The 16,841-nt window shown below is 32.6% G+C and overlaps 2 protein-coding genes across 2 annotated transcripts; both read left to right on the top strand.

Annotated features, from left to right (window-relative positions):
* Positions 1-4,766: 4,766 nt before the first annotated feature.
* LOC111799064 (cytokinin riboside 5'-monophosphate phosphoribohydrolase LOG1) lies at positions 4,767-6,175 on the top strand. Its single transcript, XM_023682460.2, has 7 exons — positions 4,767-4,961; positions 5,035-5,132; positions 5,221-5,251; positions 5,336-5,435; positions 5,518-5,588; positions 5,659-5,802; positions 5,916-6,175. The coding sequence occupies exons 1-7, from the start codon at positions 4,806-4,808 to the stop codon at positions 6,009-6,011; spliced, it is 696 nt and encodes a 231-aa protein (XP_023538228.2). The 5' UTR covers positions 4,767-4,805; the 3' UTR covers positions 6,012-6,175.
* A 5,071-nt stretch (positions 6,176-11,246) lies between these two features.
* Positions 11,247-16,429, top strand: LOC111798247 (HVA22-like protein i). Its single transcript, XM_087125495.1, has 7 exons — positions 11,247-11,581; positions 12,762-12,804; positions 12,908-13,006; positions 13,102-13,158; positions 13,645-13,708; positions 14,171-14,377; positions 16,228-16,429. The coding sequence occupies exons 2-7, from the start codon at positions 12,773-12,775 to the stop codon at positions 16,279-16,281; spliced, it is 513 nt and encodes a 170-aa protein (XP_086981621.1). The 5' UTR covers positions 11,247-11,581; positions 12,762-12,772; the 3' UTR covers positions 16,282-16,429.
* The last annotated feature ends 412 nt before the right edge of the window (positions 16,430-16,841 follow it).

Here is a 16,841-nt window from a genome sequence, read left to right as displayed (position 1 = left end):
CGTCTGTTAGAGAGAAGTTTTCACACCTTTATAAGAAATGTTTAATTCTCCCCTCCACCTGATGCGAGATCTCATATATCATATCCTCATAATTCCTTTTATTCGGATGTGATCTCAGTTCTTTTATGTACCCCTCGTTTACTCGAGTGTTCAACCGATGTGGAATAAACCAATCCAACTTGGATTATTCGAGCCATCTACTCATTTTTTAAAATTTGTTATCGAATAAAAAAAAATATAATATATATATATATATAAAAGTTAGGAGGGATATGAAATGTTTCAAGAAGCGAAAAAGAATCAAATAATCAGAAATTAATAATTTATTTATTTATTTATTAAGACATTTAAATTAATAATTACGTTAGAAGTTTGAATTGGATTACGTAATTTCCTTAGCGCCAACCCATACCCCCAAAAATGCATGCATGTTCTACGTGGTCACTCTTAAAACCATTTATTTAAATATTAATATTATATACTCAAAGAAAATATTTAATATTTAATATTATATAATACTTTTGATATTAATTATTTATTTAAAACCATTTATTTAAATATTAATATTATATACTCAAAGAAAATATTTAATATTAAATATTATATAATACTTTTGATATTAATTATTCAGATTTGACAACTAAACTTTTTGATTTTATGAAGCTCTTCAATTTGTGTTCTAAGTCCACTTTGTATGTGTGTTTTCTTCTAAACCACACACCATTAAACTAAATTAGTTGTCAAAAAAATCAATTAATTTATTTAGATATTAATATCAAAATTACATCAAATTATGGAAAAAGACGTTTATGGTCGGTCGAGTAAACAGGAATCGAAGCTTGAAATTCACTCGAGCTAGTCTTCATTTGATGACACCACTTGTTGTCGTTGATGGTCGTTGCAGCAGCACCGGTGCCGATCAGATGCTTCAATGTGGAACAAAACAGATTGGCTCAAGTTTTTATGAGTCGATAGAAGAAGTATCGCTCAAAGGCGACCATTGAGCTGGTCATTTTTACCTTGTTTTACGAGAAGAGTGGACTTGACTCGAAGGAAAAAAAACCCTCGAACCGAGACGGTTGATGGAAAGCTTGTAGCTTATGGTGCTTCCTTCACTGCGTCATTGGAGGCCGCTAGAGAAGAACCAAACCGACATATAGTCTGAAATTTCCTACACAAGTTCTTCTCAGCTATGGAACTTTCTCCACAAAAGTTTCTTAATTGTGACTCGAACACTGAACCAATGTTTGTGGGAGTCTCTTTGTGATGTAGGGTGTGGAAACCTTCCCTTAGTAGACCCATTTTAAAGCCTTGAGGAGAAGCGTGAAAGGGAAAGCCCAAAGAGGACAATATCTGCTAGCGGTGGATCTGGGCCATTACAAATGGTATCAGAGCCAGACACCGGACAATGTGCCAGCCTTCTCACTCTTCCCCGAAGAGGGGTAGACACGAGGCGGTGTGCCAGGACTCTAGCCCCAAAGGGGGGTGGTCTTACATCGATTGGAGGAAGAAAATAGTGCCAGCGAGGACGCTAGCCCCGAAGGGTGGTGGATTGTGATGTCCCAAATTGGTAAGGGAGGAGAACAAACCACCATTTATAAGGGTGTGGCCCCGAAGGGTCCTGGATTGATGTCCCACATTGGTAAGGGAGGAGGAGAACAAACCACAATTTATAAGGGTGTGGAAACCTTCCCCGGAGAAAAACTCGAGAGCGAAAGCTCAAAGAGGACAATATCTGCTATCAGTGGATCTGGAGGGAAAGCCCAGAGAAAACAATATCTGCTATCAGTGGATCTGGGCCGTTACACTCTTGAACACTTGAACACAGGACTAAAGCTTGTAAAAAATTCTTGAAATGACTGACTGATGCTTATGGGAACCTCTCAAATACAGATTAAAAGGCATTATTTATTATTTATTTATTATTATGATTTAATTTCCCATTTTCTCCCATAAGGTACAACACAGAAATAACCAAGATGATTTGTATAAATTAATAAATTAATAATGTGGGTGTCATTAGCAACGATTTGATGTAATCTAATGTATTAAACTCCCCAATTGTGTATTCAATATTTTTCTCTCCACACCCACACGTAACGCTTCATTATTTGTTTTATTATATACTTTTCTTCACATGTCCTTTGCCAGCTCCACATCTTTTCTGGACTTTGATGTATTTTATTTCTTATATTACAATTTGATTATATATATAATATGTTAATTTTGGCTCTTTGCTTAATTTCTAAAACATTAAAATTTCACCAATGAGATCTTCAAAATATCTATATATTGCCTATTATTTGGTTAATTAATACAATAAACAATAAAACGAATATAAGTCATATTTATTTAATTTCAATAAAGATTGAGCGAAACTTATCTCTATTGTACATCGAGTAATTTAGCAGAGAAAAGTAGTTTTGTGATGTCCCACATTGGTTGGGGGAGGAGAACAAACCATAATTTATAAGGGTGTGGAAACCTTCCCCTAGTAGACGCGTTTTGAAGCCTTGAGGGGAAGCCCAAAAGAGAGCCCAAAGAGAATTTGTTAGCGGTGGATCTGGGCCGTTACAAATGGCATCAGAGCTAGACACCGGACGATGTGCCAGCCTTCTCGCTGTTCCCCAAATGGGGTAGACATGAGGTGGTGTGCCAGTAAGAACGCTGGGCCCCGAAGGGGGGTGGATTGTGATATCCCACATTGATTGGGGAGGAGAACAAATTGCCAGCCTTCTCGCTCTTCCCCGAAGGGGGTAGACATGAGGTGGTGTGCCAGTAAGGACGCTGGGCCCCGAAGGAGGGTGGATTGTGATATCCCACATTGATTAGGGAGGAGAACAAATCACCATCATTTATAAGGGGTGTGGAAATCTTCCCCTATCAGACGCCTTTTAAAGCCTTGAGAGGAAGCACAAAGAGGACAAGGTGGATCTGGGTCGTTACAACTTTTGATATTTGTATCATTTTCAGTAACAATCCATACCCAGAATTCAGAATCTTGATTCAGTACTTAATAGCCCCGACACAGGAAGCACAAAGAGGACAATATCTGCTAGCGGTGGATCTGAGTCGTTACAACTTTTGATATTTGTATCATTTTCAGTAACAATCCACACCCAGAATTCAGAATCTTGATTCAGTACTTAATAGCCCCGACACAGGAAGCACAAAGAGGACAATATCTGCTAGCGTTGGATCTGGGTCATTACAACTTTTGATATTTGTATCATTTTCAGTAACAATCCATACCCAGAATTTAGAATCTTGATTCAGTACTTAATAGCCCCGACACTCCCTTTTATCCCTTGTAGTCATATCATTTTCAGTAACAATCCATACCCAGAATTCAGAATCTTGATTCAGTACTTAATAGCCCCGACACTCCCTTTTATCCCTTGTAGTCATATCATTTTCAGTAACAATCCATACCCAGAATTCAGAATCTTGATTCAGTACTTAATAGCCCCAACACTCCCTTTTATCCCTTGTGGTCATATCATTTTCAGTAACAATCCATACCCAGAATTCATAATCTTGATTCAGTACTTAATAGCCCCGACACTCCCTTTTATCCCTTGTAGTCATATCATTTTCAGTAACAATCCATACCCAGAATTCAGAATCTTGATTCAGTACTTAATAGCCCCAACACTCCCTTTTATCCCTTGTGGTCATATCATTTTCAGTAACAATCCATACCCAGAATTCATAATCTTGATTCAGTACTTAATAGCCCCGACACTCCCTTTTATCCCTTGTAGTCATATCATTTTCAGTAACAATCCATACCCAGAATTCATAATCTTGATTCAGTACTTAATAGCCCCGACACTCCCTTATATCCCTTGTGACATGACCACGTTCGAGTGAAAACTGTCTCCACAAATTAACATAAGTTCTTTATTATGTTTTATCCCTACTCACATATTTTCTAGAAAAATTTTCAAAAAGTCACCCATAGCTAGAGCAAAAATTAGTGGCTAAATTAGTAAATCAATGTTTTAACACAAAATTTAAAATTCAAATATTCCTAATAATTATTTCATCATATTAATTCTCCATGTGTATATATTAATTATCCAGGTGTATTGAATATCTCAAGATCAACATTCTCAAACTCTTAATAATTTAATTTTTTTATATGCTTATAATTTAATCAAAGTACGAAAAATAAGATAATTACGTGGAAAATGTTAAAAAAAAATGCACTTGTTTTATAAAATAATAAATAAATAAATAAATAAAATAAATAAATAAAATAAATGCACTTTCTTTCCCCATAACTTCCCTCTACGGTGGCCGATTGATTTTTGGTTTCACGTGCTTCCCATATGCTAAAGTTTTGTGTTTATTTTGGATTTTTCTAACCAATTATTTAATCCACCTCCTTATATTATGATCCCTATCACTTTTATTATTTTCATCGGTGGATTTTTTATTTTATTTTTTAATTTCCAAAATATAATTAAAATTTTAAATTAACACGTATTTTCTAACAAAATATCAGATAATTGAATTAAATAAATATAATTAAATAATGAACCCTTTTCCAAAATTATATTCCAATAATCTAGGACGAATTTAATAATTTAAATAGAAAAATATTTTTGTTAATAAAAAAATAGAAGTGGCAATTCCCAAGGGAAATACGATATATCGCGATACGATAAATTGATTGGTGGGCCTATAAATTTCACGATATTTTGCGATATAAAAATGGGCCTTTTCCACCCACCATTTCTCCCTACATCCACACCCTTCCCTTCTCTCTCATTCTGTTAACTAAAAAATACAAGGCAATAATGGAACTCCAAGAGGCAGAGTATCATCAGGCGGCGTCGATGGCGGCGGAGGCGGCGGAGGAATCGAGATTCCGGCGTATTTGTGTCTTCTGTGGCAGCAGCGCCGGGAAGAATCCGAGCTATCAAACTGCCGCCATTGAACTTGGAAAGGAACTGGTAATTGAATTTTTCCTCTTCTTTGAATTATTTATGAAATTAAATAATATTTAATCGAGAAATGAAATCGCAGGTGGAAAGGAACATTGACCTTGTTTATGGCGGAGGAAGCATTGGGCTTATGGGCTTAGTTTCTCAAGCCGTTTATGATGGAGGACGCCACGTGTTAGGGTATCATTGGCTCTCTCTGTCTCATCTCTCTCCCTCTCTCTCTCTCTCTCTCTCCGGTTTTATTGAATTTGGGTTTGTTTTGTTGCAGAGTGATCCCCAAATCCCTCATGCCCAGAGAGGTAATTTCACTTATTTATTTATTTTGAAGCAAAAAAAAAAATGTAATTAATTATTTTTTAAATTTATTATTTAATTATTTTCAGATCACCGGAGAGACGATCGGAGAAGTAAGAGCTGTATCTGGAATGCACCAACGGAAAGCTGAGATGGCTCGTCATGCTGATGCATTTATTGCCTTACCTGGTACTTATACTTCTTACTATTTGCATTTCCACCCCATAATTTTCTTTATTTACAAAACATTCCCAATTTTATTTACTGACAGGTGGCTACGGCACATTGGAAGAACTCTTGGAAGTCATCACTTGGGCTCAGTTGGGCATCCACGAAAAACCGGTAAAATTAATTAAATATATTTATTTATTTATTTATTTAAATTAAATTATAATTAAAATAAATATTTCAGGTGGGTTTGCTAAACGTGGATGGCTACTATAACTCGCTCTTATCATTCATTGACAAAGCAGTTGACGAAGGGTTCGTATCCCCAGCTGCCCGTAGCATAATAGTTGCTGCCCAAACTGCCCATGAGCTCATTTCCAAGCTAGAGGTACATATATATATATTATTTTCAAAAGTTTCAATATAATTAATTATTTATAAATAATAAATTATGGGTCCCACACAATCATATAATCAGAGTCGAATTGTATTTGTGATCAGGAGTACGTGCCAAAGCATTGTGACGTGGCATCGAGGTTGAACTGGGAAATGGAACAACAATTAGGATATACTGTAAAGTCAGACATTGCTCGTTAGCTTTATTAGTAGCCACGTGTATAGATTAATCACCATAGATCAAATCTGATCAAAGAGTTGCTTTGTAATATTTTATAATTTTTTTCCACTCTGATTAAAATAGGAAGCTAACTAAGTCAACAAGCAATTATGTAAGCGATTATATAATATTATTATTTTTTTCCTACCTTTGTGATAATATTAATTAGTAACTATATTATTATTAAATAAAAATTGATAATGATATAGAGATAAATACCGAGACATAATGCATAAACTAGTGGGATTTATTCATTAATTTAAATGAGTTTAATAATGGTTGTCACTTTCATTAGACTTAAAACTCTCTCACAAATTCAGCTATTGTCGTCAGTTTCACGGTTCTAAAATACGTTTGTTATGGAGAAATTTTCACATTTTGATGTGGGTTCTCAAGCCCACCGCTAATAGATGTTATCCGGTTTGACCTACTTACGTATCGTTGTCAGCCTCACGGTTTTAAAACACGTCTGTTAGGGAGAGCTTTCCACACTCCCTTGTATGAAATGTTTAGTTGCTCACTCCAATCAAAGCAGAATCTCAAAATCCACCCCCCTTCGGGGCTTAGCGTCATCGCTGACACACCACCCGATGTTTGACCCTGATACCATTTATAACAACACAAGCCTATTGTTAACCTATATTGGGAGCTCAGCGTCCTCGCTGGCACACCACCTGATGTCTAACCTTGATACCATTTGTAACAGCACAAGCCCATTGTTAACCTATATTGTCTATTTTGACCCATTACATATCGTTACCATTTATATAGAATGCTTCGTTTCCTTCTCTAATCGATGTAGGTTCTCACAATCCACCCTCCTTGAAAGCCTAGTGCCCTCGCTGGCACACATTCCGGTGTGTGGGTCTGATATCATTTATAATAGCTCGAGCCCACTGCTAACAGATGTTATCCGCTTTGACCTGCTTACGTATTGCTGTCAGCCTCACTGTTTTAAAACATGTCTGTTAGGGAGAGCTTTACACACACACTCTCTATACAGAATGCTTAGTTCCCCTCTCCAACTGATGCAGAATCTCACACTTCACTCCCCTTGGGGGCTCAGTGTCCGATGTCTGGCTCTGATGTCATTTGTAACAACTCAAGCCCACTGATAACCTTTATTGTTCGCTTTGGCCCGTTACGTATCGCTCTCAGCCTCACGGTTTTATAACGCGTCTATTAAAAAAAAGTTTCCACACCCTTAGATAGAATGTTTCGTTTCCCTCCCCAACCAATGTGGACTCTCACATTTATAATATGAGTGCTCGAGGTGGAGCAACAATAAGATCACCTCTTGAATTTATCTTTTTTTTTTCTTTTTTGTCGTGAATTTTAAAAATATTTTCAAAGAGTTGATAACCAGTCTTATTTTTTACGAGCTAATGAATTTACAAAGTACGATGCGACAATTGCCTTTAGTTGTCCGACCCAACGTACATGAACAAATACAACAACGTCACGTCACGGTTCGCCTTTGTTGCAATGAATTATTGAAACCGAGACGACAGGTATTGTGGAGAGTACCAAAAAGGGTTAAAGGGACAGTAGTTAGTGGGAGTGACTGTAGGAGAAGATATAATTTGAATTAATCACATTACATTAAGATGAATATGTTTGAGAAAAGAGAAAGGGACAGAACAAGAAATGTCGTTGCTTTGGGACAAAGACATTGTACTAAAAAGAGGTTCACGTGGGCGTGGCTTTTGCTTCATAATTAAATTCTTTACATAAAAAATAAAAATAAAAATAAATAAATAAATAAATAAAAAGAACAGTTTTTGGGACATCAAACTTAAAACCTTCCAAATCTTGGTGTGTTGTTTGACCATGTCTGTCGTTTTAGTTCCACTTTTGGACAACCATTTGCTGATAACCTCACGTGTTTGTCACATTTTTCCATCTTTTTCTTTTCAACTTTTTTTTATTTTTCAAACAACTCAACTCGGGATGGCGTCAAGACATATGGATCATGTCGATGGAGATCGAGATGACAAGAAGAGACGCGACGTTGTATTAATAGACCTTGGACCCTAGCAAAGGCTACAAGGTCGAGCCGAATGACTTGGCCTAGCGTAGAGGCAAGTCGGTTGTGTCGCAGACGATTGAACCTGTATGCGTACGCAGCGTGTGTGGTCTAACAAGCTTGGATTCCGCACAAGCGATGTTCGATTGGCGAAAACAAATCTCGCTGGTTTGTGAGAATAGTTTTCATTCTTATAAACAGTTCAATGTAAATAAGTAACGTGGTCATGTTACAAAGGGTGCAGAAGAATATCGGGCTTATTAAGTATCAAATTCGGATTTTAAATTTTGATATGAGGTATTATATTAGCATGTTGAAAGAACTCGGGTCGGTTTGTGGGGTAGTCTTCATTCTTAGAAATAATTCAAAATTAGTAGGTAACGTCGTCATGTCGCACAGGAGAATATCAGAGTCATTGGGTGTCAGATCCGGATTCCATATCCTAATCTGGATTTTGGGCATGAGACATTACATTAGTATGCTAAAAGAACTCGAGTTAGGTATACTCAGGTATATAAACTTTTACACGGGAGAACGTCACACAGTATTAAAAAAAATAAAAAATATAATCGCATTATACATTTTCTTTTTGAATTATTATCGATCATATCATATTAAATTAACTATTAAATATGTCATATCATCATTTATCCATATAAAATCACAATTCAAAATTTAAAACTTCAATAATTGAATTCATAATCGAGATTTTTAGTAGACAATGAATTAGAACCACAGAAGAAAATAGCGATAAGATAGATATGAATAGCTTTAATAGAGAATCGTTTTTGGTCGAGGTGAGGGTCTGTTCAGATGGTCCGGTCATTACACTACATAGATCCCTTTTTTGTGGACTCTTTCCATATGGCCTTTCTTTGGTAGCTCGCTACCGTTTAGGAATCATTTTACAATACTTTTGTCATGTCTCTAAATCGTACTCGTCTCTTCTTAATGGATCTCGTAATTTTTACTTAACTTGGTTCACTCGTGGGAGCAGTCGACATTTCCTCCACAATATTGAAATTATTCGAAGAAACCATCATAGTATAAGTAACCGTCTAACACCATATATATATATATATATATACACACACACACATTTACTCGTGTCGATAAGACCTTACAATCTCAACTCTGTCGAAAAGACCCACATGGAGGCACTTAAATCAGTATGTGAATAATCTAAGTTTCTTTCGATCTTTTTCAACGAATCTGTAAGAAACGCTTAAGTTTGATGAATCTTACACATATGTTGGGTTAAAATACGAAACTTATGCACTTTCGCTTTCGAACCATTTTGCAGTCAAATTCCGTAGGTGTTAACATAAGAACTTTTTTCTCATTTGACTCGATCTGAAAAGTTGTTTTCTCATTTTTAGTATCATACCATATCAACTAAATATTGTCCTCAGCTATATAAGAGAAAAAAACATTTACTCATAAGACCTCACCACCTATCTATATATATATATATATAGAAATCGAACTATTTGCGCCTCCGTAGGCGGCGGCGCCACTGCTTTTGCCGGCGCCTTTGTATAACGTATTTTCTCAAATGATTGGCTTCTGCATAAGCGGCGTCGTTTCGGCTGAGGTGGCATTCTTTATACTTTTTTATTTTTTTATTTTTTTATTTTTAAGTTCAATAGATAAGCTTTGAACCCAAACCCAGGATTCTCTGGGCTTCGGCCCATTTATATGAGCCACAAGCCCAACACGTTATATATATATATATATTTAATAGGGGGATAGACGTATACTCATGAATCGTCGAAAATACTAATAATTTCTACGAACTTATGTCAAAATATCATCACTAGCCCAATAGGATCAAACTCAAAATTACATGAGTTCATTGTCAGTATATATTTTAAAAAAATGATTTAATAATTTTAGAAATAAAGATACTGAGATATTTTAGAAAATGAGTATTTTAAGAAAATAATTTACGTGTCTAGCCTCTCCTATAAATACCCGTCCACTCTACACAGGTTTATATCTCAAATGTAGTAATATTGTACAGAGTATCTTGTAATCTCTCTTTTTCAATTGGTCTTACAGATAGTAACATTTATTTTTATAACTTTTTACCATATCGCATTTTCATCTTAAGGAGGCTAACAGTAAAATTGATAATCACGGTTGACGCTATAGATCTATTTCGGTAGCTCAAGAACAATACGATTAAGAAACTCGAACTTAGTCGGAGGATTTAGTCGTGAAATTTGGGCAAAAAATGAAATGTTGGAGGTGAATGTCTTATGAATTTGGAGAGGTATTGGATACTTTGCCCATACAAAATGTCTATCGCTGATACTTTACTCAAATTAATTGGTAACTGAATCGCTCCCAATTTATCATTAGTATTTATTCTTATCCCGCCTGTGACCTTACATACCTCACAAGCCAATAATCATTTTCGATAAATTTATAAAATTAAATTAAAAATAACTAAAATAGTAATGGTATAATTTAATTTAAATATATTTTTAAAAATATTATAAATAAATACAAAATACGTATAAACAGTCTTAACCTGAATATAATTCAATTGATTAAAATATAAAAATTAATAATTCAAATCTAACTATTTAACAAAAATTTACAAATATTAGCCAAAAATAATTATTAAACTATGTTTAATAATAAAATTATGAAAAAAAATATCGAATTATAAAATATTATTTTACTGTTAGACAATCACGACTCTCCACAATGATATGATATTGTCCACTCTGAGCATAAGCTGTCATGACTTTGCTTTGTGCTTTCACAAGAGTATTCATTGATTATAAACTCATGATCATTCCCTAAATTAGTCAATGTGGGACTTTCATCATCTAACAATTAAGTTATAAATATTATATTTTTTAAATAAATTATATGGATTAGTAGTTAATAAATATTTTCTTTGTTAAATTTAATTAAGTGATAATTTGTGATTTTTCTGTAATTATGAAAAATTCAAACTGAAAGTGAAAGAATGAAAAATAAAATTGTAATTATTATTTTATTCGCAAATTTGTATAATCTGAAAATAAAATTAAAAGTTAAAAATATAATTAAATGGAAGCTTAATTTAAAATTTATTATTAAAATTAATATTTTATTTAATTATAAATTATTATCCACGAGATTAGATGAAAGCGCCAAAAAGGCAATCTCTGTTCACATGCCAGACGGTTACGTTCTATTTATTGCTCCCTCTCTCCCCACCATATAAATAGGCCCACCAATGCACTCGAGAAACGCAGCTCAAATTTTTCGTTGAAGTTCTGTTTCGCGCCAATTAAAATTAAACAGAGGCGGGAGAACGGAGAAACACCGAGAGCTCTCCGTGGTTTTCTCATTGACCTAAGCGCCGCCGCAAACGACGACGACGACGATCGTCTCTGAATCATTACCGATCGTACTGTAGTTCGTTGTTTTTCTGCTTTCTTCCGGATTGAGTTTCGATCAATTCTATCTTGTTTGCGGCTGGTTTTATTTTCTGTTTGTGTAGACTGTATTCTGGACATTTCAGAGGTACTTTTCGGCTTCTCGCTCACTAGTCTTGATTTTTGTTAACTTGATTGTTGATTCACTTGTTAGTATTGCATGAACTGATCCTCTGATATGGATTTATCTTTCTTTTCAATTTTCTGGTTGTTGCTTGGACTCGATTTTGTTTACCGGTTTCGGAATCTGATAGATGATTGATATTCGGCTAAATAATATATTCTTTTGCGTCTGAGTATTTCTTCTTTCTCAATTATGAAATCTCTTGTGGTTCATCGTTATGCGTCGCCGATTTTGGAGAATTTTTGGTTTGAGTGCTATTTTTTTGCTCACGGAAAGTGAAGTATAGCTTGTATTCTTGTGTATGTCTTTATCCTTTGTGCATTCCATTGATACACCATAATCGAATATGTTTTATGCTCTTGTACAAAATTGTGTGGTTAATCTGGTTTTGTATACTTCGATTTTTCTATCTGAATCATTCCCGACCGTACTGTAGTTCGTTGTTTTTCTGCTTTCTTCGGATTGAGTTTCGATCAATTCTATCTTGTTTTCGGCTGGTTTTATTCTCTGTTTGTCTAGACTGTATTCTGGACGCTTCAGAGGTATTTATCGGCTTCTCTCTCGCTAGTCTTGATTTTTGTTAACTCAATTGTTGATTCGCTTACTAGTCTTGCATGAATTTATCCTCTGCTATGGATTTTATCTTTCTTTTCAATTTTCTGATTGTTGCTTGGACTCGATTTTGTTTACCGGTTTCGGAATTTGGTGATGATTGATTTTCGGCTAAATAGTGAATTCTTTTCCGTCCGAGTATTTCTTCTTTCTCAAATATGAAATCTCCTGTGGTTCATCGTTATGCGTCGCCGATTTTGGAGGAATTTTTGCTTTGAGTGCTATTTTTTTTGCTCACGGAAAGTGAAGGAAGTATAGCTTGTATTCGTGTGTATGCCTTATCCTTTGTGCATTCCATTGATACACCATAATCGAATATGTTTTATGTTCTTGTTCAAAATTGTGTGGTTTAATCTGGTTTTGTATACTTTGATTTTTCTATTTTAATTGCCCTGCCTATTCACTTTCTCCGATCATAAAATGCTTCTAGATTAAAGAATTAATGGTACTTTTATGCTTTAGGAATCAATGAATTCATCAGTTTTTATAACTCTTTCTTTTTTATAACTCTTTCTTTTTGTTCAAATCTTAGGTCCCTACAAAATGATAGGAGCACTAATCACCAGAGGACTCACGTATGTTCTGTTTATAATTATACTCTCGATTTATATGTTCAAAATTTTTTCTCTATAAATTATGTTCTTCATGTTCTAAGATCAAGTTTCATCATGGCGATAGGATGATTTTGGGATATGCCTATCCTGCTTATGAGTGTTACAAAACTGTCGAAACCAGTCAGCCACAAATTGAGCAACTTCATTATTGGTGTCAGTACTGGTATGACGTTACACTCTTCAAATTTCACCAATATTGGTTTTGCAATAATATCATTTAATTTCTTGATTTTGAAAGTTTCTCTTTGGTGGACGCAGGATTCTGGTGGCCATATTGACGATTCTGGAGAGAATTGGTGATTCTTTTATTTCATGGTAAGATTTTGAGCCTTCTTTAATTTTAATGTTAAATATAATAGAAGTGATGTTTAGAAATAGTAATGAAAAATCATCTATCTTGATTTTTTTTCAAACGAAAATGTGTATTTTATTATAAAAAGTTATTTGGATTTGAATTGTTTCCCTTTTAGCTTCAAATATGCTATAATTTTGAAAATAAAAATTCATATAACCTTAACTTCTGAGTCAGTTAGTTTTATAGGATTATTGTTTTTAGGATATTTATTTATTAATGTTGTGTTTGATGAAAGTCTCACCTCAGCTAATTTAAAAAATGATATGAGTTTATAATCAAGAAATACTATCTCCATGGTTACGAGGCACCACGAGAGTTTATGCTCAAAGTGGACATATCATAACATTGTGGAGAGTCGTGTTCTTGTGTATCCTTTTTTAACATAGTTTTGCAAAATAATCCTTCCATTTCTCTTAAGATTAGCAATATTTTTCTTTGGCCTGAAGGTTTCCATTCTACAATGAAGCAAAGTTGGCCTTCTTCGTTTATCTGTGGCATCCAAAAACAAAGGTATGAGGAAGGTAATATCAATATGTTTAGCATATTTGATCTTATATATGTTTAGAATATTAGTAAATAAAGTTGATGTGGATAGTTATTTTTAGAGAAAAAAATTATAAATATAAATACTTATGAAAAATATTTCAATTAACAAATAAACCTTTCCTATTTAAAATTTTATTGAACTTTTATTTATATATATATATATATATATATTCATCAATATTTTAATAATTTAATGAAAATGTCCATTTTATTCCTAGAATGTTCTTGAATTCTTGCACTCACCATTGTTTTTGTAATTCTGGACCTTCTTTGGCACGGGTTAACGTAATTAACAAAAATCTTCTAATTGTTGTTGAATATATAGAATTTATAAATACAGTTGAGACAATTCATATTTAGTTATTTAGTCAAAAGTTCATTAAAGTCTCCGATACTTTTTAATGCAAATATCGTATGTACTGTCAGGGAGCGAACCATGTGTATGATTCATTCTTCCGACCATATGTTTCGAAGCACGAGCCTCATATTGACCGCAGCTTGACGGAGTTCAAGCTGAAGGCTAGTGATACTGCTTTTATCTACTTTCAAAGAGCTGCCTCCTACTTTCAAACAACATTGTTTGATATATTTGCAAAGTTTGCTCATCAATCCACAACCCCTGCTGCTCCCAAGGTAATAAACGCAACACCATGATTTTCATATTATTTTACTTAAAGAGACACACCACTCTATATACCTCACTAAAATACCTACGCACTGTTGAACAACTGAGTACCTACACAATTTTTCAACCTCTTATAATTGTTTTTTTTTTATAATAATTATAATAAATACTTTTCCTATCTAAACAATTTAAAAAATGATAGATACTTTTCGATTTTGTAAAATGATTTTAAATGTTTTCAAATTTTTGGAGATGCTTTCAATGGGAGTAGTTAACTAGATTTTTTTTTTTTTTTTTTTTTTGTATTTTACGTAATTACTAAAAAAATGTGTTTTTGGAAATGTTTTTAAATAATTTCATTACTTAGTCCTATTTAACAAATTCTAATTTTAGCCTTTTATTTTTAAAAGTAAGGCTGTTTTGTGTTTTTTTTTTTTTTTTTATTTATAAATATATATATATATATATATATATATATATATATATATATATATATATTTTAACCTAAATTTAAAATTAGATATAGATTTTTTTTTATTATTAAAAAATAGATTACAAAACAAGTAAAAATTGAATGCACTATTTTAGAACTCGTAAATAAAACAAACACATAGTTTTGCTTTTTTTTTTTTTTAAAAAAAAAAAAGACAGAAAAGGAAAATGTGATTATCGAGTTCAATTTAAAAATTTCCAAAGTTCCCTACCTAGTTTCTATACTGTTATTTAGCAGCTACTTTTCCCATACAAAAGTATTGTACATAAAAGAGCATATTGTTTTATACACACTGAACTTTGAAAAAAAAAAATTAATTAATTTTGATATATGATAAAAATAGATTAAATTATCGCATGCAAGATGCATGTTAGTATATATATCCTTCTTTAATAATGGTTATCAATTTTGATCCTTTAAAATGTTTTCTCATGTAATTTACACAAAATTAACTTTTAAAGATTATGTTGTATGTCCTTAAAATTAGGGAAGTTTAAGCTCCTTTGACTTATTTTTTCTTAAAATGTTTTTGAAAATATGCTCTCTTTTTTTTTTTTTAAAGAGTTTTGTTTGCATATTTGTCTAGTAGACTACATTCAAAAGTGATTATACATGTAACATATATTTTTTTAAAGTTCTTTCGATATAGACATATACTTTTTTTTTTTCATTTCAATTTAAATCCACTTTTTAGAATAGTCATCTCTAACTGTTTCACTGAGTTTGTACATCAATTTATTTTTAAAAAAATATTTTTAATCATTTAAATTTATTTTTAAAACTATATTAAACACCTTTTCAGTAGTCATCATCTAAAAAAAAAGCATAGTGAAAATCAATTTTTAAAACAAAGGGGGCAAAAATGAAGATGAAAGATCGCTCAGAGGTGGAGAAACTAATTGTTTGAAAATTTATTAAGAGTTTTTTTAGGAAAAAAATTATTATATTAACTACTACTTTATTTTCTCTAGAAAAGAAACATTTTAGATGGATCTCTCAACTAATTCATAGCTTTTTTTTTTCTCTAAATTTTCTTCGCTTTAGTTTTTGAAAACAAAGTGTAGGAATATAATTGACCCATAAATCTTTTTCTTCTCACCCTCACAAAAATCAATCAACTTTAAAAAAACTATGGTAGGAATCTAATTGACCATTCAAATTAATCTATTTGTTGTTCTCTATTATTAAAATTAAAAAAAAGAAAATAAACATTTTTTTTTGTAAATAAAAAATAATAGTAAATAAACCTGATGAATCCGACTCCCCTCCCAGTTTTCTTTTCTTTTTCTTTTTTTTTTTTTTTTTTTTTTTTTTTTTTTTTTTTTTTTGTTAATCCAATGTGATACAAATGAGATTTGATAACAGCCGCAGAAGCAACCAACAACGGGAAATGAAAAGGAGGAAGCCAAAGAGGAATGAGATGGATACCCTAAACTTTCTTCCAAAAAGAAAACGTTGATGGAATAAAAAACAATTCGAGAAGAAAACTCTGTACTATAAAATCTATTATAAACTTATTTACCAATATTGTAAAAATGATCGATATATTTTACTTCTTCTTTCAACACCCCTCTCTCTTCTAATCTATTTCTTCTCAATTTTTATTTTTACAAGTTTATTTATGATTTTTAATGTTGTCTAATAAATTCAACCTTAAAAAACATCATCTAACACATCTTTATACTTTAATTTTTGTGTTCAATGACACATTTGACCTTGCATTGAATTAATATATTAGGAGACAATAGAATGGTATATAATAAGACCTTAAAATTTAAATTTTGTATAAAAATATATTTTTACTTTTTAAAAAATGTTTAATAAGTAAATAATTTAATTTTAGAGACCTTTATAAACTCAAAGAACTATAAACACACAAAAATTTAAATTTTAGTAGTTTATTGTCCTTAAATTAGACACAAACTTAAAAATTCAAAGGCTAAACTTGTAATTTAAGTCCATTATGTGGGAGAGGAGGG

This window comes from Cucurbita pepo, chromosome 7 (genome assembly GCF_057944985.1).
Source record: "Cucurbita pepo subsp. pepo isolate OVF chromosome 7, ASM5794498v1, whole genome shotgun sequence".
NCBI lineage: Eukaryota > Viridiplantae > Streptophyta > Magnoliopsida > Cucurbitales > Cucurbitaceae > Cucurbita > Cucurbita pepo.
This window is presented reverse-complemented; position numbering and strand designations above follow the sequence as displayed.